Below are 23511 nucleotides of genomic sequence, written 5' to 3' on the forward strand. Positions count from 1 at the left end.
GCGGGCCCACCGGCTCGCCTTCACCGGAGCCGCCGCCGCCCCTTCAGTTTTGGCGGGCGGCGTCCTCCCCTCGCCCCTCAGGCCGGCCGTTCCTCTCACGGCGACCGGCACCTCCGCCCGTCCCTCAGCAGCGCGCCCCGCCCCGTCGCGGCTCCGGGCCCGCTACTTGCCCTGGCTCCTCCTTTCGTCGCTTGGTTGCGGCGGCGCTTCCGTCCGCCGGGAGCGACATGGCGGCGGCGGCCGCCTTCTCCTTCTTTTCTTCCTCCTCCTCCTCGGTGCTGCGCCCGGGCTTGGCGCCGCTGAGGCGATGGCGAGCCCTCTCGCGACCGGCGCCCCGGGCCGCTTACGGCACCAGCAGCTCCCCTCGCAGCGCCGCCAGGTACGCCACGCCGCCTCGCTGGGGGTTTCTTCATCCTCACTCCTTCCCTCCTCCTCTTCCTCCTCCCGGTGCGGCGGGGAGCCTTGTGGAGAACGGCGGGACGAGCGCGGCCGCCGCTCGCTCGCTCGCTCGCGCGCCCGCCCGCCGCCGTTTAACGGTCGCGCTGGAAGGTTCGCCAGCGCGCGGCGGGCAGAGCGGGCGCCAGACCGCCTGAGGGACGGGGACGGCACCGCGGCCCGCTGCAGGGAGACCCCTCTCCTTCCTCGGTCGCCTCCGGGGGGCGAGCTGCCCATGGAGCCCGGCTGAGTTGCAGTTCTCCCCGGGAACGTGGGGCTCTGAGGGGTCTGTGACAACGGGCGGGGGTCGTGGATCCTGTGGGGATTTAGCCGCTGCGCTGAGATGGGGGAGCCCTTGAAGGGTGGCCTGCCTTCCCGCCTCCTCCCCGAGGGGAGCGCGGCCAGTCAACATTTGTTTGCTCCCGCTGCCGTAAAGAGCCTCTCAGTTCGTTTACACGCAATTGCTATGTATCTTAAATTTTTTTGGGCGTCCGTGATTATTTTCGCGGATGGCTTGTAGGCAAGCGTTTTCAATCTCTGCTGAAGAATATTACTGTTTGTGTAAAGGGACGAGTGATGATGACAGCCCAGCCCATTGTAGCTTGCGGTCCTCAGCAAGGCAAGTGCTGTGATCCTGTGGCGCGCTTTTGTTCTGGAAAAAAAACCACCGAACAAATTCTAAAATCAAAGTAAATAATGATAATTTAAATAAATAAATAAGTAAACCCCACGTGGTCACGCTGTGTTTCACGTAGCACTGCAGTGGGCAGGGGTCTGCCAGTGTTGGCTGAAAGCCTGGATCCCTAGGGCAAGCAGGGAATGCTCTACCGTAGTGAGGACGGGTCTCCTGATGTTGTTACTCATGTGTTCCATTTAATGTGCTGGCTGGACCGAGCCTTTCCTGCTGGTGTTGTGGCATGGCAACTACCAGTGCTTCTCGGGGTGTGGATGGGAGGGTTTCAGCTGAGCCCTTGCTCGGCAGCCTTTCCATTTATACTGGAGGTGTCTTAAATACTGACCTGAAAGTTTGCTTGGTTCAGCGGGTCACAAGTAGCCTACACTGAAGGCACTGTCTTTGCCTTGTGTTTTCAAACATGAAAAAATTAGTAAGCTGTATGGTGGCAATTGACATAAGCATCTGACTTCCTAGATATTTTGTATGTCCTGTACAACAGAGGATTCAATTCTGCCAGTTTTGGCACAAATAGCTGTATTTCTGGAACGGTACATGCCTACTTCTGTTCTTTGCTGCTAGGCACTTTTTTTACAGTTCTGCGGAGAGTAGATGCTCCTGTAATAATGATTTTAGAGAGGTTTTTGTGTGGTACATATGGGACTGAGAAGATGCCATTGTGATGGCCCATATGATTTTGGGCTTTTAGTGCATAGGTTGATCTAAACTAGCAGCTGACATCTTTGTTTCTATAATGTCCTGCAGGTCACTAGATGCACTAACAAGAGAGATTCAGTACGTGAATTGTTCTGTTGTAAAGTCAGACAGGGTTCAGAATAAGATCATCCGTGAGTAGGCAGGATGATAGTGGGACAGGATGGCATGGTAACACACATTAAATCTGTCACTACACCTCGTCAAGTTTTTTGTGTGGATAAAATTTAAAGTAATAATTCACTTCTTAATTTGAATGTCTTGAATAGCGTGGTGCAGTTTAACCTTCCTGTACAGCTCATGCTTTACTTTTTCATGTAGTTCTTGTATAATATTTCCATCGAAGGACTTAAACTATCTAGACTCTAAGCCTCAGAAGCATCAACATATTAAAATATTTGTTATTTATGTATTTGACAGTTGTGAAAAATTTTCTTTATTTAAGAAAATTGTATATGCATATTTGTTTATACAGATAAAAGACTTTGAAGAGCATTACAGTGCAATTAGGGAAAATGGCGAGGTATTGGAAGCTTCTCCTTGGCTATGGATTCAAAGCTTACCTTTTTTTTTTTCTCCTGTGAGAGTTAATTTTATAACTGGGTGGTTTTGCTGAGACAGAGTTCTGAAGGTCCAAATAACAAATGTGATAGTGTTTACTGAGTTGTAGTAATGTATTCCTCTTGATATTTATTTTGTGTATGAAAATACTAGTTGATGCATCAAAGACAGCTGAATTCAGGAAGTCACAGATATTTTCAAGGTGACCTTTGTTTTACTTAAACTGGTTGCTCAGGTGGTTGCTAGAACTGGAAGGTGAGCTGAATTTAAGTATATTTTGTGCAGCAGGTGTGTATGTGTATGCTGCTGCTTCATCTTTCCCTGGTGAACTCTCAGGACCTTATGCATTACATCTGGAGAAACACTCGAAGCTTTAACGGTTGCTGAGGAAATCCAGAGACTTAAAAAATGTGGGATGAATAGATGGTGACTATGTACTAGGAAGTAGGTTCTTGAAGAAATATACTTCATAAAAATGAATCAGCTATGTTACATAAAAAGTGATGTTAGTGCAAATGGTTTCGTACTTTTGGGAAGGTATTTTCTGGAGTCATGAAGGGTAGAGAATAACCTGGGAAGTAGCAGAATGAGAAGCTTCTCCATTTGGAGAGTAAATGGCAGTGCGTAGCCACCTGATTTGTTTCCTTTTTAGTATTTGCATCTAAATCCATTAATGTTGTCTGCTTTTTAGCCACTGGCATTTAAACAAGTTTCTTTCAGTAACTTGGTAGGTATTAGCAAGAAGACTGTGTTGTTTTGGGTGCAGTTAAAATGTGTAGACAGTTGTTTTAATTTTTTCCAGAAGTGCTGGCAGCAGCTCTCTGTTTCCAAATATGATCTTTAAGCAAAGAGTTCTCTTCAAGAAACGGATGAACTATGTTATGGGTGGGATGATGCTCCTGGCAGTTTGTTTGTGCTTTTAGGAGTAGGGTTTTTTTCCATCTTAAAGACTAGCAGAGGAAAGAAGTTGTTTCAGAACTCACCACTGTGAATTTCTTCCATATGCTGTTAGGGTAATATTTTGAAATCCTTCATGTTCTACCATCCACGTGTCTATGAAGTTTAAACAAGTGTCTCTGAATAAATATGGTGTCTGCTGGCTTTTAGATATTTTCCCCATGTATTGAATTGTTAAACGTTTCTTGTGTTTGAGTATGCTGATGAACAGACAAATGAGCATCTTATTAATATAACAAAACATTAATCATCGGTTATTTTACTCCAGCTGTGTAGTTTCTTATAGTAGAGAGAGAATGCAGAACTGGTTGTAGACTGTCTTAGAAAGCGTGGTGTTTCTTCCCCCCCCCCCCCCCCCCCCCCATATGTTGTTCTAGGTGTGGACTTGTTCATTCCCCAGAATATGGTACAGAAAAAAACCCAACTGATCAGACTTGCAGCACTTTGAAAACCAGTCCAATTTTAACCTAAATCCAGAATGCTTTATTGTTTTTGCAAATGACTTTGAACTACTTTCATCATGGCAAACTGACTTGACATATATTAAACATCAATGCTAAATGCGTTTGTGTACAGATGTACATCAAAGCTTCAAGCATATGTATTTGCAGAGAGTGTTGAAATGTTTTAGTTCTGGATGTTCGGGGTAGTCAGGCAAAGAAAAAGATTACTGCTGAAGGATGTCAAGCTTTTATTCTCTTAATACCTAATCAAACATAGGCCTTTTTTTCTTTTTTTTTTTTCCCCAGGGAGGTTTTTCTTTGGAACTAAAACCACACTTCTATTACACAATAGGTAATGCATGTTTTCACGATACACTGAATTTGTACCCTTGTCTTAAAATTCTGGATGAAATTGTAAACCCACTAGAACTAATAGTGATCAAGAGGAATAATAAATACCGCCATCTTCCTAGAAAATAGAGGTAAAATACCATCACATACTTTGCTTATTTTATGTGTCAAGCAAAGTTCAAGCAACAGAAGTCAAGGTAGCCAAACATTAGGTGTAAGAATAAAGTAATTAATTATGCTGATTAAATTCAATTTTTTCAAGTCTTTCATAGGGAGAACAGTATGTTGTCTTGCTATAATGATGACCAGCTGCAATAAATCATCATCAAGACTGAAATAATACATTTTAAGACATTTCTAGATAGCCTTCACTTGCAGTACCTATTGAAGTGTTGAGGTTTCAATTTGTGTAACTGTAACGTGTATGGTTAAGTGTAAACACTAGGTATTTGTGTTGATTTTTTTTTATTATTATTATTATTTAATAAAGTAGAGTAGCAGAATGGTAATGCATGGATAGCTGCTAATTGGGGAATATCTAACCCTGTAAAAGAAGAACATAATAATCTTTCTATTCTAAGTAATGTAACATTTGTTTTACATTTGGTTTTGGCCTTGGACTTGTAAAAATTTAGGTGCTGGCTGATTTAGGGCAAAACTATTTGCTCTATATGAAGGTGACATCAGCTTTCACATCTATTTGAAAACCTCCGCTAAGAAACATGTAAGAAGTGATGAACATTTCAACCTAAGCGGTGGTTCCAGTAGCGATATTTACAGCTTGGTTACAGTGATGGCATTTTTCAATGCAGAGTTAACCTAGTGGATATGTGGAGTGCTTTTAATAGATTGGGACTCGTGACAACTGGGACACTTGGTATCTGAACCATTATAAAAATTGTTAGCTGTGTTCCAAAAAAGATCTGCATTAGTGACATTGTATTGGTATTGGTAAACTATGGGTGGTTGAGCCCTTGAGGCTCAAGAAGGTGTGTGATCATCCGCTATGATCAGATGATGGGGGGAAGCTTTCTTGCCTTAAATAAATAGTAAAATTTATGAGGTGGGGGGAAGTCACGAGATTTGCTGTTCTTTCCTTAGAAGAGAGAACAGTGCATCTGTGACTTGACAGGCTCTTTATCTGTAACTCTGTAAGATACAAAGCTGAGCTTTCACACTCAATTTTTCAATTATTTGATAATTTCAGTTGCTCTGTGGTTCATGGTCAGTCTCCAAAGCAAAGGCTGAAAGTTTTACCTAAAGATTTCCTTTTCCTGTACGTTGTCTTCATTGAGATTCTTTTTGAGACCTGGAGTCATTTTCATAAACATTTGCCATAAATGTACATGCTATTTACCATCTCCCTTCCCAGCACTTTTAAGTTACGAATATGAAAAATAGAACTGCTCTTTGCATCTGTACCTTTCTTAATCTCCTCCAAGTATCTGTTTAGCTGTTTTAATGCCAGAAGAGGGTAGCTTTTTTAAAGTAGGCCCATCCTGTAACTTCTTGCTAGGGTATAATTGTACTTGTTTTCTTCTGCATATGTGAACTAACCTGGAATCATTTTGATCTTCTATACCTGGGCTGCCCCAGAGTATTAATTTTTCAGAGTAGTCTTAACTTGAAAAATTTCTGTTTTCAGGCAAGTTTTTGTCTTTTACAGTTGATGTTTGCTCAGGCTTGTAGAACTTGCTTTTTGTTGTCTTCAGAAAGATCCAGGTGTTGGAAGAGCCTTATCACAGTGCCTCCTGGCTAGGATTTATTACAAGTGTTTTGTCCTAGCTTATAATGTGTGTGTGAGAGGTTTTTTGTCTTCACATTTGTGTGTGTATGGTTTTGCCTTTTTAGCACTGTTTTTCTGTTAATTTGCTTTGTTTTTGATCCTTGGATGACTGAGAAGATTGAGTGTGATGGGCTGAGAATGGTCCGATGTGAGCGAGGACAGATCTTGAGAGCTTAATGAGTCTGTGGCGAGATGTTAAGGAATAGGCACACACAAAATCGTTTGCTTAAAGCTTAAGAAAACTTACCCTTTGGCAACACCTTCAGAGTAAAAATAGCATAGGCATGCGATACACATTCATATGGATTGAAAGTACTTTTTGGCCCCAAAATATCATTAAATCCTTGTATTCTTAAATGTATATGGCATTGCTACGCAGGTGAGCATTCATTATTTATTTGGCATAATGAGTACATGGAAAGCAGTGTCTTGTGCCAGAGGCATGTATAGCTAAAACATAAATAATGAAGATGGGAGAGAGACGTATGAAAATGAGTACATACAGAGCAGGCCATACAGGAAAAGAATAAAACCACATCTGTTGGCTTAATTATTTTTCTTTATATACATATTTAAGTTAAACAGTACAGAAACTTGTGTTTGGGAAGAAGCTAAGGCTGGTGTAAAATGGAAGGAAACAAGGTGTTTGTGTGTTGTGTGCCAACTATGCTTGTAATATTTTGCTTTCCTGACAAACGCTTGGATAAATAGTTCTCAGCAGTGTGTGTTAGTTTTTCTTTTTTTTTTTAATACTAGGCAGTGTGATTTTTTTTTTCTTTATTTTACAGTTATAATGACATCTTCTTGCTGTCATTATCACTCATCTGGAGTCCTTGCTAAACTATGCCAGTTATAAATGGTAGTCATGTTGAATTAATTTATTCAATTCAAAGCAGGGGTTACAATCTGTGTGTATGTATGTGTGTATACATGTAAAGCTTTTCATCTCAAAGAAGGAAGTGTAGGCTGTTTGCAGAGGGGAAACCCTCTCCTACTTAGGCTCACTTTCTAGTAAGTAAGATCAAGTAATCTGTCGACAGTCTTTGGTTAGGAGTTGATGAATCAGGAGTGTGTTTTTTCTTAGTGCCGCATAGTTGTGCTCATTAGGAGAGGAGTGAACTTGTCCACTAGCGACTTAAACTTTGTGTCTGTCTTGGTAGTTCTGCTTCTGGGGAGTTGGTGTTATTTTACTGCATTTTTACAGATAGAACAGTATTTACTTTCTTATTATAATATCAGAAGATTGTGCCAAGGAGTGTTAACTATATGTATGTATCACATTAGGATTCTTGAAGTTTCTTTGAGAAGATGAGAGATTCAATTAGTGAAGGAGATAGTGTAGATAAAAGCTTGAACTGTGGTGGAATATGTCCCATGGACATGTACAAGGTGAGGAGCACCTATGCTTGCTCATAGTGAGCAGACAGGCAGGAAGATGGAGAAGACTCCGGAGACCAGGAGAACAACCAAGGTAAGATAAAGCTGACACTTGGAAGATCTGAATGAAATAGTACTGAAGGAAGTGCTGTTCAGTCTAGATGCACTTGATCTTTGAGCAGTTAGCTGGTGAGGTGAGCATGGGAAGTTGATAAAAGATATTAAGACCTTTACCAAAGGGTAAGTCTTAATATTATTGTCACCAAAGTGTCATTCAAGGGTGAGGGTAGGGCTTGTAAGATTAAGTAAGGAATTCGACTTCCTTTCCATTCTGCGGTGCCTCTTGAGCGCTGTTAAGGTTTACCTCGTATGCCATTTGAAATAAACTGTATTTAAAAATACGTTTGGGGGTTGTCATGTTACTACTTACAAGTTCTTCATTTTTTTGAAGGGGTCGAGCAGTAGTAGAAGTTAGAGAGTTTGATACTATTATTTCCAATCCAGAAAAATCTATTTTCAGGTGTCTTGCACTTCCCTATGTAGCAGAGTCCTCATAGAGCCGTTCTTCAGTGACCTGAAATGTACACTGGATTTCTTCATCTATCAGTCAGATATAGAGGTTAAGTTTGGATGATTTCTTTATATAAGACCAGAGATAGTCTGTGATTTTGGGTGGTCTTGTGGTCATCCTGTCCTGCGTGGTGTCATTGTCGCCACTGCTGTTCCCTCGCCTACCTTCCTTCTTTCACAGCCTTGTGCAATTAGCTTCTTTGATCATGAAGATTTACTAAGAACAATTGAAATTGCACAAATTTCTGAAATGAGTAAAATGCAACTCACTTTTTTTGGCTGCTTAAGGTTATGGGTTTGAATCTTGTAGAGTACCATGTTTTAAACCAGATCAGTGGTACTGTTTCTTGCTCTACAGCTTTCTCTCTCTTCCTGCTTTCTCCCCTCTAAGCAGCAGCACCACCACACGATAAAGTTAGTATTTAAAGGCTGATTATCTGCTACAAAAGTAATTAACCTTTTAGCATCCGAAAGTTACACGTGCTGGAGGTTTCTTGTTTGTTGCAGGTTGGTGAGGGGTGAGTGTGGGTTCCGCGTCCTTGGCTGGGGTGATGATCACAGAAATGTAGAGGGAAAGAGGGGGGCTGAGGAGTTCTGGGACAAGTTCTAGCCACAAGGCTTTCTCCGTTTTTCTCTGCTTTTCTACATGGGTAGGGCAATGGTTGTGGGCCGTTTACCCAAGGAGGGTGTTTGTCTGCTGTAGTGCTGGTTGAGGGACAGAGCGAAGTTACTGGAAGGACAGGGGATTGAAAGGACAGAAGTGGGGAGGGCATGACAGAAGCTCCTGAGTAAGTTGCCACTGGCTTACGTGAGTTAAGTCCTAAGAAAGCTGAGAAATAGTATCGTCTAGGCTAGGACAAAAGAATAGTGTGAATAATCCCATGTCAAATAGATTTTTGAAAGGAATTTGGGAAGGGAGGTGGGTAAGAATTCCTTAAAACAAAAAAACTTAAGGGCGTAAGAATGTTCTCATGTTCTGTTCCCAAATGCAGGAGTTCATAGATACGTTCAGCCTGGCTGGCTATGTGTGTTGGGAAGGTGGGGTGTGGCAGGTGAGCTCCTCTTCCGTGTGCACTGATGGCACATTCCTGCTCTTCAAATAAGGGAGTGGGGAAACACTTCTTTCCCTGGGTGGATTTGTAATGCATTAGTGTTTTTCAAGTAATATTTGAAATACTAGGAAATTAACTAATCAAAGCATTTGCAAGTATTTAACAGAGTAGATCACACACTTTAAAGTGTCTTGTTTATCAAATAATAGAGCTAAATATTGTATATCTTTTTGTCTTTATAGTGATGAAGCAACCATTATCTCAGGGACAAAGCTTGCTAAACAAGTTTTGAAAGAAGTTCAAAGGGATGTAGAATCGTGGATATCCTTTGGAAACAAGAGACCTCATCTCAGTGTCATATTAGTAGGAGACAATCCAGCTAGTCATATCTATGTCAGAAACAAGATAAAAGCAGCTGCAGCTGTAGGTATGTGTTATGTAATATAAATGATCCTTTGGTAAGCAGAAGATGATACTGTTACTTAAAAACAAAAAATTTTAAAAAGCGGGAGGGGGAACTCCCTTTATATCTTAAATTAATTTTGCACTGTTTTCTTCCTCATCTTCTCTGGTGAACCTAAAAAAAAAAGAAGTTGCATTGACATGTTAAGAAAGTAGTTTTAACAGCACATGAATGGTAGTTCTAAGTTCAGTTCCGTATCTTAAAATATTGTTAGGAAACAGTTTGCACCCTTACTGATAGAAACTGGAAACTAAAGAAGAACACTGGGTAAGTTTTTTGACAGTTAAATGTCTTAACTGGCTTTGAGATGCTTCGTGAATAAAGGTAATCAGAGAGAAATTATTTCAGTTTTTAGTTGTTTCTGCAAGACACTTTGATTATTTTTGAATGTGAAATATTTGCTTAAGAGCTTGCCTCCTCAGTACCTGTTAGATGCCTTCTTTTCTATGTGGGTTTTTCAGCCCACCTCCAACTGTGGTAGCAAACCCTACTACCCCGGAATTGATGGCAACAGTGATTAAGTAACCAGTTTCACAGGAAGATACTGGGAAGAGCCTTTTTGTTCATAATGTCAATCTTCATGTGCATCTGCTGTATTTCATGGAAATGTCTGTCCTGTTGGATGCTTCAGGTCTACAGTAGAGCCAGGCAAGCCAATGCAAAACCAGGGCTTCTCAGCTCTGAATATGAAGGGCAAAATTTCAGACATAATGAAATCGAACAGAAAAGCTGAGTGACTGATTACCTGGGATAAAGCCCAGTCACTACAACATCTCATCTCCAAATGAAAGAGTATCATAGCCTAAACAGGGAACTGCAATGTTGTTGCTATCAGTGAAACTGCAATCTTGTGAAGTAACTTGAAAAATTTTCTTTTCTAATAACAACTTTTGTCCCACAGAAGTAGAAAAGCTATCAGATAAAATGCCAGTAATTCTAGCGTAGCTTTATCTGTTCAGTTTTAATTGTAATTCTCAAGAGCACATTTGTGGAAAAGTTACACGCTTTATTTTCTTAATATTTCTAAAATGTTGTTTAATTTTGGAGGTACTGTGTCCAACTATAGATTTTTTTTTTTTTTTTCCTGTGTGTTTCATTGGAAGATTGTACTTGACATCTAGAAATACAGTATTAAAGACCAGACAGCGAAAGCAGAATTGTTAGCAAGTCCTCTATTGTTATTTAAGACAGTTGTTAAGCATCGGACAGATTTTTAGACGAAATGACTCAGCTGTCCGTAGATAAATTTCCTGATACTAATATGTGTCTTCTGTTTTTGTTTTTTTCTCAGGCATTTCTAGTGAAGTCATACTGAGGCCTAAAGACGTTTCTCAGGAAGAACTCTTAGATATGACGGTAAAACTCAACAAGGATTCAACAGTTAGTGGTGTATTAGTTCAGCTACCTCTCCCAGGTAAGTGAAATCTTTTGTCTTGCTCCTCATACACAGTCAATGTCAGAGAAAAGAGTTTGATACTTGTGGGTTGCAAGTGTATCAGAGTGACATAAAAAGCTCTTGAAAGAGGACATGTATAATGAAGGATTAGTTCAGATGTTAAATTTTTTGTTGTATACAAGCCTGCAGTTCATCTTAAACAAAAAAGCAAATTAAATTGTGAGAATCATTTCATATTGTCAACCCTGCCTTTTTTTAAAGTTCAGTCAGAATGCTATTTCAAGGAATTCCCTTCCACACACTTTGTTCAGCTTATTTCTCTTGGGGTTTTGTTTGTTTGTTTGTTTTTTTAACATGTTGCACTATTTTGTCTTGAACTCCAAGGCCTTTGCCATATTTTCATCACCTATATTATGCCAAGTTATGCTATCTAGCAGATGATGCTACAGTCTCTCTCACAGTGATTCCAGGTTTTGCCTTAAACATTTGTTCGTGTTTTCTGTGCTGTCCCTAATGTTCCAGGTGAGCTTTGTGTGAAGGTCCTAAAAGCTTCTACTCTGTTCTTGGTTTTTATTTCCCCTTTCCTAATTTGTAATAAAATCTTACTAAAATATCACTTCACAGTAGCTGGCAAAATGGTATTTTGGCAGTGGTAAAACTTGCAGGTTTTATCTAAATCTACATAAGTCAACTTAGTTAAATCACTGTATGCTTCCTAATGGAGCGGCACCTAAATTACTAAAGTCATTGTAATAAATTGGTTGGCATTTTGCGTTTCCCCTGTCTCGTGTGTTTCCAAGTGTTGCCTTTTATCATACGTTTATGCTGTATGCTCTGAAGGGCTAGAGCTGTCGTTTTGGCATATATAGGCACAATTTCTAGCACTAGCTGGGACTCCAGGGGTTACTGTTTATAAGTATCTCTGACAATGGTGAAGCTGAAGCTTTGTTTCTAGGTAAGCTCTTAATTTCCAATCTTGTTCCTAGTCTTGGTCTCCACTTTCAGACAGTTCTCGCTCCTTTTTTTTCATATCTACAAATCATCAAAAATTGGGGCAGGTTCTGAGTGTTACACAGGAAGACTTGTTTTGTTTGTATTTGTAATAAACATCGGCATTCCAGATTAGGAAGTTATGTGCTTCATATTGTATGAAAGCTGACTGAAATCGGCTACTTGTTGAAAAAAATTGGCCACAAGGTGGAAGTATAATACAAGTAAGGAGGCTGCTATCTTGGACACCGAGTAAGGAACTCTGGGAGCTGATGGAATGTGGTCGGTTTACTTTGAACAAACATCTCTCCCACTAAGAAGAGATTAGAGGAGACAGGTAATGGAACAAATTTCCATTGCAGTAGTAAGAACTCATGCAAAAGATGGAGTGCTGACAGCCTAGAGATGGAAATCTTTCTGTCTGAAGCATGTAGCAAGGGAAACAAACTCATCCATTGCACTCCCAATCCACTGTTGTGTTTCCCAGCAATGGGAGGTGTCATTTGTCACTTGTCTTACTTGTGTGGGTACTCGGTAAAGTTGTTAGGTACCGCTCGCAGAAATGCATTTTTTAATGAGGAGGATATCAAGTCATTACAGTCTTCTCTTGAGCTGTCTACCTTCATCCATACATAGCTCAGCAACAGTCTTGGGTCTTGAAACTTAGTGAATGTAAACCTGTTCAACATTTGAAAAGAAAAAAAACCCTGAAGATAATTCTGGTTGTGTCAATTCAAATGTCTGATGCTAGTACACTTAAATGTTTAAGCCCTTAAGTAATTGGTCCAAGATCCCTCTCAAGAATTACAGTATGTCTGTCACAGCAACTGCATGAAGACTAATTAACCTTCCTCTAACCTATAAAAATGGCTAGTTTGAGGCCTAGCTGTTGCCTGCCGTAATAAAAACCTTAGAGTAATTTAATCAATAGCAGAATTTTTACAATATTGCATTGTCTGCATAGTAAGGTTAAATATGCAAGTTATCATGACGGAAAATGTTCAGGAAGTTCTTTCCATAATACATATCAGATATAACTCTGATTCCTGTATTATTTTTTTCTCCCAAAAGAACTTCAGAAACGGAAGGGCAGAAAGCTAAGTTAGCTCATTCTCCAAAATTCTTCTGATTTGCATTGTAATAGAAGGAGACAAAGCCTAGAAGTTGTGAAAACTTTATCAGTGGAGGCTGCTTATTCCAGAGTTGAGGTTGTTGTGTGGGATTTTGGTTTTTTTTTCAGTAAACCACACACAGGTGTGGCTTTTGATCAGCCTTGGGATAAAAATAGAAGCAAAAAATAGCTTTGTTCTCTTTCAGTTTTGTGAGCTGGAGCAACTTAACTTTGAGGATTGTCATCTTTGCCTGAGGAAAACTTCCTTTCTGTGCACCTTTTGAGTGCATTACTTATGATGTGGTGATGGTTTTGTGGAGAGTTTCCTGTATCTTTTTTAAATTGTCTGGAAGATGGCTATGAAATGTTAGATATTTATTTGAGATAGAATATGAGATAGAATATGAAAACCTCAACATTTTCTTAGTTGTGGAGCAGCAAAGAAGTACGAGACAAATGAATACAAACATGATGTCGATCTGTTGTGAAAGAAGTGCCAGCCTAAGTGCAGCCTGCTTTGGTGGAACTGACTGTTAAAATCATAGCAGTGTCTCAGTATAGCTTCTCAAAATTATTTCCAGGGAGCTCATTGCTGCTGCTGAACCGCTTCCTCCTTGCTCTGTGTCTGTATTTCTTGATCCATATGGTATGTTTTCAAATCCCTTTTGTGCTACGTTTTTATTTTCATCAGTCTTCCCTTTTGAAAACCAGTCTTTGTTTTTCTTTTGTCAACTTTAGAGGCACATGTTGTTTATTGTGTAAATCAGAGTTCCTCTGTGTGCATGTCAGAGTAGCTAGGCAAGTGATGCCTGGTGTCCTCTTGCAAGTTTGGTTAACAAGTGAAAGGGTGAGTGCGGAGGGGAACTTGGCATGGAGAATAGCTTGGAAGGACAGCAAGTAAGTTTGTATGAATATCAGTTGAGAAGAGGCTAAGCATGTTCTATGAGAGTGACAGTAACATACTTAAGAAATGATTTTGTTCCTCTGGAAATAAATTAGGCTATCTGTGGTCAAGTGGAAACAAACCAGGACAATATGTTTCTTGAGGCAAATAAAATCTACTCATTAAGTAACATAGTAACTGTCTATACAGTCTGAATTGGTTTTGTTTGTTTGGGCATGGCCTGCCCAAGATAGCATTTTAGCAGTGTCTCTGATGAAGAATGGAAGGTGTCCACATCCTCTTTTCTCAAACCCATGTCGGCCTGCTTGTCTCCAGCTATGCAGCTGCGTTTCTTCCCAGTACTATGTGCCCTTTTCTGAAATTCTGCCAATCAGTTTGGGGGGGAATACACGTAAAGCATAATTTCTTTCCTTTTTACATACATGTATGTATTATCTGTCTATTTCTGAGAGGCTGAAAACAGACAGTAGTGAGGAGCTGTTTGTCAGAGCAGTGTTCTGTCCTATCCCAGGCGCAAGGAAAAGCATGGCTGCCAAGGTTTTGTTTGATGAGCAACTACCTTGCCTAAGGTTAACAAGTTTTCTTTTGCAAAAACTGTTTAATAGGTTACTCCAAATTTCTTTCTTAATTGTTTTCTTTAATTCCCCAAGTTGACATAAAAACAAGATTACGGTTGCCTCTAGTCTGGATTAGGCTAGTTTGATTTATAAGAGACTCTTTCATCAATGTACTTAATGTGTTAATTTCCACAGACATTTCTCATTAGGATTCAGAAGGAAACTTCCTCCCATCAGAAAATGGAGATTAAATTGTAAATCATAACAGTCCGGTTTAACTCCAGGGTTTTTTTTAATTGAAAAGCTTTTAACAAGAGATTACCAATTTTTAAGTTTTATAACATTCATGATATCTTTTAATTAGCTGGCTCCTTCAAATGCAAAATCACAAAATACCTAACTAGAGCTAGTTGACTACTGAATTCAAGCATCCTATATATGTCTATAAAATAGTTTTGTTGGGAATGTCTGAATTTTGTATTCTACACTCATTTCCCTTTATTTGGCTTTTTTAAACATTCCGTTACGCTCCCCAAATTGGACATGGGGATATTTTGCCTCACAATTGTAGAGTTCTGTTAGCAATCTAGCCTAGAATGGACATTGTATCATTATAGAAAAATGAAAAAAAAAATTGTTCTGAGATGGAAGTAAAGCTAGAAGAGTAATCCTGGAAGCAGTGTGGGATGTTATTAAACAATGAAGCAATAGATTAAAATGTCCCTGCTCATTGCAGGGCGGTTGGACTAGATGACCTTTAAAGGTCCCTTCTAACGCAAACTATTCTATGATTCTAAAATTCTGACTGAGGTACCACTGGGTAAATACATTTATTAAACAAAGTTTGCTTTCTGGGTCAGTATGGGGATGTTTTGCAGAGCTGTTCCTCTGGAGTGTCTTTACGTATGCAAGCTTTATACTTGGGTTTGTAACTCTGCAGAGGTAGGACTGGCTAACGCATATTTTTTTTTCATAATCAGTACCAATGTTTATGCAGTGTAAACTTTAAGCAGTTGCAGACCTATCCTATATCAATAGTGCATATGAAAAATGTTCATTATGAATAGATAAGAATAGTAAATTTAAGCCATACTTAGTGTTTTGAGCTCATCAATATTAAACAATTTTATGCGTTCTCACAGTTTTCCAGTGAAGTAGGATATGTTTTGGTCTTAATGATTAGCAAATTACTAAAACCAGTTGTGGTGGTGTAAAATGGAAAATGAAAGCTAGACCTGCAAAGTTATTTCAGCTTAGGGTTTCTGTACATTTCTTTAAAACTTAGGTCGTGTATCCTTTGTGATCTGAGAGACAAGTAACGTGCACAATAACTTTCCTCCTATGATTTTTTTTTTTTGAGCCACTTGATAATTAATGCTTCCAGAATGCAGATGTGACTCTGAAGTGTCTTGCTTAAACATTTATTTTTACAGTTACTAAGTCGTCATTCTGAGCTGAGTATCGGCTTCTCATATTTTGACTGAATCTGTTGTATTAGCAGTGTCACAAAATGAATCATTTAATTTTCAGTAGATGACTTTAAAAGGTGAAATTGTAACTGTTCTCTTTAGAGGGGGAGTGTAGTTTATTCATAATGAATAATAATAATTACCCTAGCTAGACCAAACTTGTGTGTTTCTCTGTGTAATTATTCAGATAGTATTGATGACACCTGACAAGCGGAAGAACTGTAATTTGAAAGCAATGTGTTTTCTAGATCACATAGATGAACGAACTGTTTGTAATGCTATCGCACCTGAAAAGGATGTGGATGGATTTCATGTTATGAATATTGGACGCCTGTGTCTCGATCAGCCTTCTATAATACCTGCCACTGCTGCTGCCGTGTGGGAAATTATAAAACGGACAGGTAAGAAACTGAACTGTCTTGAAACTCTTTTTATCTCTGAAGATGAATGAAAGATTAAGTCAGGTGTGAGTTAAAAGGTGCAGGTTATCTAAATGTATTGGGCTGATTGAAGAACAAACATTTAGAAGATTAATCTAAATAATAAGGAGGTGCCAAATAGATGAGATCTTTTGCCAGCAGCATAACTATTAATTAAGTGTAGACAGTAGTCCATGTAGAATACTTAGTGAAACACTTTGGTAACTTATTTTAGGCATTTTATAATGTTGCAAGGAACTTTCTGTGGTATTGCTGACTTCCTGATTATTTATCAAATAGAAGATTTGAATGCATAAGTTCTTGTGGGGGAAGGGGAGGAAACAAGAACAAAACGGGGAACATTGCATTCATTATTAGATGGGGAAAAGAATGCATACGTGTTCAATAGTTGTCATTTTATAAGTATAGCATACATGTTCTTATTGGTAGACATAAGAGCTTCCATTTCCCTTTGTGGTCAGAGAAGAGAAATTAAGTCCCTCCAAAGGGTGATTCAGGTAACCTGAATAAGTTGCCAGTTTTGATTCTCTTAAGGTGAAAGCTGAAAGTTGTTTTGTGGATTCATCCCTCAAGTTCAGCCTTGTGGATTTTCAAGTCATGTTGATGTCAGCAGTCCACAACAGCAAATAATTACATCTTGGGGATTGAGAAGAAGGGTTTAGGTATATCAAAACAGTGGAATACAATTTCTTTTTGATAGTGGGTTTTTTTTCCTTTTTTTTTTTCTGTAAGGAATACAAACATTTGGAAAAAATGTTGTTGTAGCAGGAAGATCTAAGAATGTTGGAATGCCTATTTCAATGCTTTTACATACTGATGGAGAACATGAAAGGCCTGGAGGTAAGTCCATGAATGTTGTTTTAATGTTTCCATTTGTGAAATCATTAATATAAAGCTGACTAGAGGATTTAGATAAAAAGAAAGCTTTTGTGTCTTGTACAATATTTGCAACCAGAGCAAGGAAGTAAATTTGCTAATATATTTCCTGATTTATTCTCAGAGGAAACTTTCTGAACTTGACTTTATCTACTGTTATGTCACCATTTTGTCCTCCATTTGAAACAGCTACTGCTTAAACATGATTAGCACTGAAAGTTGAGGATAATACCTGATGGTGTGACCTTAAAGAGCTGCAGAGGTTCATGTGATGTTTATACAAAGTAATATATCTATATGCCGTATCCTTATCCTTATGTAATGTTAATTTCAAGTTTTTCATACATGTACATGCACACACACGTAATATGTACATATATGCATATATATTTTTTAAAAATGACATGATTCCTGTATTGTGCTATGTTAGTTAGGTGGTGATTACAAAAATATCCAAATGACCAACAAAGTAACTTTTCAGTGTAAGCTCTATGATATTACATGTTGGCCTGGGGGATTTTTCTGCAGTGCAGTTTATATCCCCCTGGAAATTGGGGGTTGTAATGGAAATATTTTTAAGTAATTCTAATTACAGAAGCATGCATATGCTACTATAATTGCGCTGTAGAAAGAAAAACAAATATAATTTAAACAGAATACTGTCCTTTTGCAACTTCATTTTGACTTTAGAAACTGCCAAGGTGGTGTGCACAAATGAGGTAAACATGAATGTTTAATCCCAGGCATATTTAATAGGAGTGGAGTGAAATCTGTTATTAATATAATAAAACACTTAAAGCTTCTTACTAATCATAGAGTTGGTTTTTCCATTCAGCCTCTGTGGGAAAGTTGCTATTTGAAACTTCTCTCAGTGTTTGAATTGTAATTACCATCAGTGCATAGTTCTGGTCTCATCCCTATTCCCATGAAAATTAGTAGCATTTTTGCCATTTGCTGCAAATATCGGGTTATATATATTGCTGGCACTACAGTTTGGTGTTTTAAATAGGCTTTATACAACACAGAGTTACGTTGCATACTACTTGCATGTTTCTCAGTTGAAAATGGGGAGACTTTGGTGACCCATGATTCTTTCAGCAGCTTGTTACAAAACCCATAGTAGTTGCATGGATGTTTTTTTAGCTGTAACTAAATACTGTTTTGTAGCTTTCAGCTTTTGAGTTAGGAGGATCCGTGGCTCAGTTTTATTCACTTGCATCCTGGGTTCATAGTTCTTATTTGACTGCCTGGTAGTATGACTTGTTTTGGTGGGCTAGTCCATGAGTTTGTTGGCCTATGAACAAAGTTTGTTGTGCTTCACGGTCACCTGCCTGTGTTCTGATTCCATATTACACATTACTTCACTGGCAGCCCTATTTACTGGCATTGCCGTTGATGCTATGTATGTCAAGTATTCTATGTAGGGACAGAAAAACGTGCGGATATTCCCTTACTGACAGCGACACTGGAATCTAGATGTACAAAGTTAACTCATTGAAGGTATCTTTGCTTCTTCCAAAGAAATGGATTTATTTTTAAGGTAGTTCTTCTTGTTTCTAGCCTGCCAAGTGGTAATATACAGTATAAAGCAGCTGGCAATGAGAAAACAAAAGAACACTTGTACTTCTTTCACAATAAATTAAGTATGTATTTGTCATGTACATGGTGATAAAGACTTTTGTAGTTGGGGTAGTGTAGTATAGTTTTCATTCTTGACTCACAGATTGGGCTGTCCTTGAAGATGTGGTTGGTCTTCTGCAGTTAGCTTTCTTCTCTGCTTCTGCTCTGAGCAAAAAGAGGCCAGCCTGGTTGGCGTGTGGAAGGGAAGGTGGGCTAGGCAGTGATTTCAGCTTTACCTCAATGGCTGTCAGAATTTCTGGATGTATCGTGACAGAGAAGAAACTGAAGGCAGTTGAGATAAAGTTGAGATAGACAGTGAAAGAGAATGCATAGAGCTGAAGTATAATGAGATCAAGGAAGTGGATCTAAAAGACAGATTGGAAATGTAAATATAATAAAAATAATAGCTTGAATGGAATAATCCTTTCCACCTGTTTTCTTAGCAGCTAATAGCAGGGCAAAATTTGTGCCTTAGGATCAGAGACATCTGTCAGGATACAAGATGAGGTAGCTTTAGCAAGTGTGTTAAGTTTCTAGATGACGTGTGTTTTGGAGTTGAAAATCACTCACAAGTGGAGTTGCTAATTTTATTTTTTTTCCAAACAAAGGCAGGCTTTCTTCTTAAGTACATGTTTAGAACAGTTTTAACCTGTTAATACAAATGAATTGGAAGCTTTTTTAATTCTTCTATGTTTTTTTTCATTCAGGAGGATGGGGACCAGACAAGACTTAAAGAGTTAAGTGCTGAAAAAGAACTTTCTCATGTTGTATCAGTCAGGATAGGGTTTTATTAGCAATTGGGCTGATTTGATTAAATAATTTTTATTGAGAATTGATGCAAAGTGTGTGTATGATACTATTATTTTTCTTTGTTTTTTTGTAGGTTTTAGGGGTTTTTTTACAGATTATGAACAAAACTGAAAAGCTGGGGTATGTTTTCATCTGTAATGTTTTGTATGTAGAAATTGTAATGTCCTGCAGGTGGCAATATCTGATCAGATAGGGAAACTATCTGAACCCTTACAAAAACAAGTTGTGTTTTGTGTAGGCAGGTCAAGAGACTATCTCTACTTTATAAGCTAGTGAATTGACTCAGCAGTATCATGCAGAATCTTAAAGTCTTAATTGCTAAGTACATATTCCTCCTCTTTCAGCATAAGTAGCAGTGTAAAAATAGTTGTTTATTTTCTGTTTTGGCATGGTCACAAATAAGTGGAAAACCTACCCTTTCTGAGGTGTCTGTAAGCTTCTGGATTGCTATTCTGAAGGGGCGCTTTTTTTTTCTTTTTTCCTTTTTTTTTCCCCCCCTTCTTTCTTCTCCTTTCCTTTTTGGTAGTAAAAGAAATTACGTGGTTTTAGGAGCTGACTACAGACACGTTCCTCACTAAAATCCTGATGGGAAAATAGCACTGATTTTATTTCTCACAAGGTGTGAATATTTGTAACTTTCGATTTTATCCATTGGTTTTTCTCAGCCTCTCTGCGGAGTACAGGTTAAGAAGCCAAAAGAATCTCATTATGTATATATTTTTTGAAGTTATTATTGTGGTTTTGGGCAAGACATGCTTTTTCTTTTGCTTAAAATAGGTATCAGAAGACTCCTCTATTTTATTCAAGCCTGTCTTTCCAGAATCCTGTGATAAGTCTACTTGCCTTTCGTGTGTGGAGGGTGACCCTTCAGAAAATCCCTAAGTTTTAGTGTGATTGATAGAGCATTAGCCAAGAAGAGGAAAGTGTGTCACATCAAAGAATAGGCATGGTTCTTCTGCAGGGAGAAAAGTGATTTGCTGTTAATATGTTTCAAGAATGAGGCCTCCAAAGAAGGAAATCTCTAACCATCTACACAGCCTGTATGCTGCTCACTCAAAAGAGTATATGTGTGGCCTACGTACAAATGGATCAGCAGCTGGAGACATGCTGCTTTAGACTAGCAAAATGAGGAGTATCAATGAGTAATACTTCGGTCCTTTTCCAATTGTTTTGTCTGTATGAGTTGTTATTTCATTATCCCAAAGGTATTCAAGGAAGAAAGCTGTAGGAATTTTGACATGCAGGCTTTATGTACTGGCTGGGATGTTTCTATCACAAGAAGGGTTACTGCGGGGATGTTTTTAAGACAATTACCTGTCTAAGCTCTTGATGCAATTAAGTGCACGGGAAGTTACAGAAAGTTGGTGAGAGACTTTAACTTCTGGCGATTCCCCTTTTGGAATTGCTTATGCACATCTGTACTTTTCTGTTCTCATTATCTCAAAATGTCTTGATCTCCTTCTCTTTGAGGAGATGATACATGCTATAGAGATTGAAGGAGAAGAGGGATTAAAGATGAGGGGAAGGAGCAGAGAAGTCAGAGCATAGACAGCCTGAAGATGAGATGCTTGAGGAAGAGAGTTAATGAGATGAGAGACACAGATTAGATCAGTCAGACACATTCCAGAGGAAGCAGATGTGGTGGTAATGTCTGAGATGGCAAAAACTTTTAGTTTAATGGTTAATAATGTGGCTTGGGAGTCTGCGATGAGTGGAAGGTGGAGATGGGGGATTGTAACACCTGAACACTGTGCAGTATGAATAGTTGACAGGGAGAGTGTTGGGAGGAGTCTCCTCTGATAGCTGTTACCTTTGCTGTGTTCTTGGGCAGTCCTTGAGGGATCACGTTGCTTGCTGTTGGATGCAGTATGAGACTTCAGTCCCTATCCCCATGACAGTTTGTTCTGTGTGTAGTGGTCTCTCCTCGGTATCTCCATCAAACAGCAGAAGGTTTTTCATCTCTTACTAGGAGGGTTTATTTGTACCTTCTTGCCAAGAAATGTGGATACATGCAGGAGCAGGCCCCAGATCTTTTGAGTTTACCCAAAAGGGTATGTGCTTGTATTTCTGATAACTTCAAACACTTCCTACTATGGTGTGAAGTAAGGGTTCAGCTGTTTTTGTTTTATCAGGAGATACAAGAGATGGCAAGACACCTGCAAAAATCTGAGCACCTCTTTGTCCAGTCTTTTCTATTCCTGTCACTGCATTTGAGCTACGTAAAAGCGATGACTTAGAAAGCTTTGAGTTTGTGGAAAAATATATGCAATGGATGTATTGATTCCTTAAGTGGTCATGGTGCTAAGCCTTCACAGATCCATCCAATCGGAATTTTATAAATATTAATGCTGCTGTTGATTGTGTTCCACATGTATGTTCAAGAATGCTTCTCTTTGAAATGTTGTAGTGTTCCAGTCAAAAGAGGGATTTTGCTGTCTGACCCTTGCATACAATTATTGGTCTGCAGGGTTTCTAAGCTAAGACCCTTGGCCTGGGAGTGTCCTTGTAGTCGTAGCTACTAGACTCGTTTCCTACGCAATCAGGCCCTACAAAGACAAGAGCCTAAGTTATCATCTCCTGTTGTTGGCTGGATTATCAGCAGTGTTAATTCTTGAGAGAGGGAATATCAGTAAGAAATAGTGCCACTTCACTGAACTTGAATTACCAATTATTCCTTGAGCACTCAAAATCTGTCAAAAACACGGGCCAAAGACTAAGCTTTGACTCGAGGGAAACGCTGTTTCAAAGTTATGTCACAGGTACAGGGAGGACTCTGGTCTTCCTTCCTGTTACACAACAAAATGTCAAAGGAATCATCTAGAGACCTTCAGGACAGATGAATGACAAACGTGATTGAGGACAGAGATCCAAACGTGGTGATCTTGTACTCAAAGCTCTAGTTTGTGACAAACAACTGAGTCTTATGGCACACTATACAAATTGTGCTTAATAAGGTAGACGCTGGATTCCATGCTGGGTTTGCTCTGTGTAATTCCACTCAACATAATGAAGCTGATGAAGGAATAAGTTAGTCCACAGTGTATAAATGAAATCATCCTGTGAGAATTTTTAAGAATAAATGTTTTTTATATTTGTGAACAGCAAGTGTTGCGAGCGTTCTGCCTATGCTGAAATAAATGATGCATCCCAAGACAAATCCGGTGATCATCTGTACTGTTGTTAATGTACCAAAGTCATTTGCACCTGAAAGTAAATGCTATACAGGCATTTTATATGTGACAATTAATTGATAATCTCTTACATTTCAGGTGATGCTACTGTGACCATTACTCACAGATACACACCGAAAGAGCAGCTCAAGATCCATACACAACTCGCTGACATTGTAATAGTAGCTGCAGGTAATACTAGTTGTTGTTAATATTCCAATCACAACGTTTAAAACCTAAAAAGTAGACTTTGGTGTCTGTGTTGGTGGTACTGCTAGCTATTTCATGTTTCACTAAATAATTGGTGCTCATTCTTGCTGAGGGTGTTGCAGTTAGTAGGATTTCTTGTTTTAAGAAGGGCAAGTGATTTGGCTCTTTGTTCTTGCCCTTCACATTTGCAGACTCATAAACTGTTTCTCATCACATGTGACACCTTTCCCTTAGGGAGACATTAGAGTGAACTCGAGATTGGGAACCAGTCAGTGCATAGTTTATACAGGTATAATTATGTAAATTAAAACATTCTCTGTGCAGTGCAAAAATTGTGAGTCATTTAAATTTTGACAGGAGGGTTTCTCTAAATCAGCTGGAGGCTGCATTCATAAAACAATGGTATCATTCCCTTGCTGTTAGAATTAAGGGCAACCTTGCCAAATTAACTGGTAGTTTTGGTAACAAATGTTATTAATGGCTGAAGTTTTGTTGTTGTTTTTTTTTTCTTTTACAATTATCATGTAAAGAGGAAGACAATGGTAATTGCCTAGAGGAAGGGGTCTGAAAGGTCAT

General features: G+C 39.0%; 1 protein-coding gene across 8 annotated transcripts in view; it reads left to right on the top strand.

Moving 5' to 3' along the window:
• The first annotated feature begins 209 nt into the window (after positions 1-209).
• Positions 210-23511, top strand: part of LOC142036327 (bifunctional methylenetetrahydrofolate dehydrogenase/cyclohydrolase 2, mitochondrial-like) — a 52290-nt gene continuing 28988 nt past the window's right edge. For 7 of the 8 annotated variants that reach the window (XR_012652138.1, XR_012652139.1, XM_075039472.1 and 4 more), the window contains exons 1-6: positions 210-379; positions 9162-9346; positions 10674-10796; positions 16058-16210; positions 16982-17089; positions 22825-22917. Coding sequence is in view for 6 of the 8 variants with exons in the window: in XM_075039472.1 (XP_074895573.1) it covers positions 228-379; positions 9162-9346; positions 10674-10796; positions 16058-16210; positions 16982-17089; positions 22825-22917 (814 nt within the window). In the remaining 2 variants the exon portion in view is untranslated. Of the gene's footprint in view, positions 380-6964; positions 7392-9161; positions 9347-10673; positions 10797-16057; positions 16211-16981; positions 17090-22824; positions 22918-23511 lie in introns of those variants that run through there. The other variant, XM_075039473.1, reaches the window with a different exon arrangement.

Source organism: Buteo buteo, chromosome 1 (assembly GCF_964188355.1).
Source record: "Buteo buteo chromosome 1, bButBut1.hap1.1, whole genome shotgun sequence".
In the NCBI taxonomy this organism is placed as follows: Eukaryota; Metazoa; Chordata; class Aves; order Accipitriformes; family Accipitridae; genus Buteo; species Buteo buteo.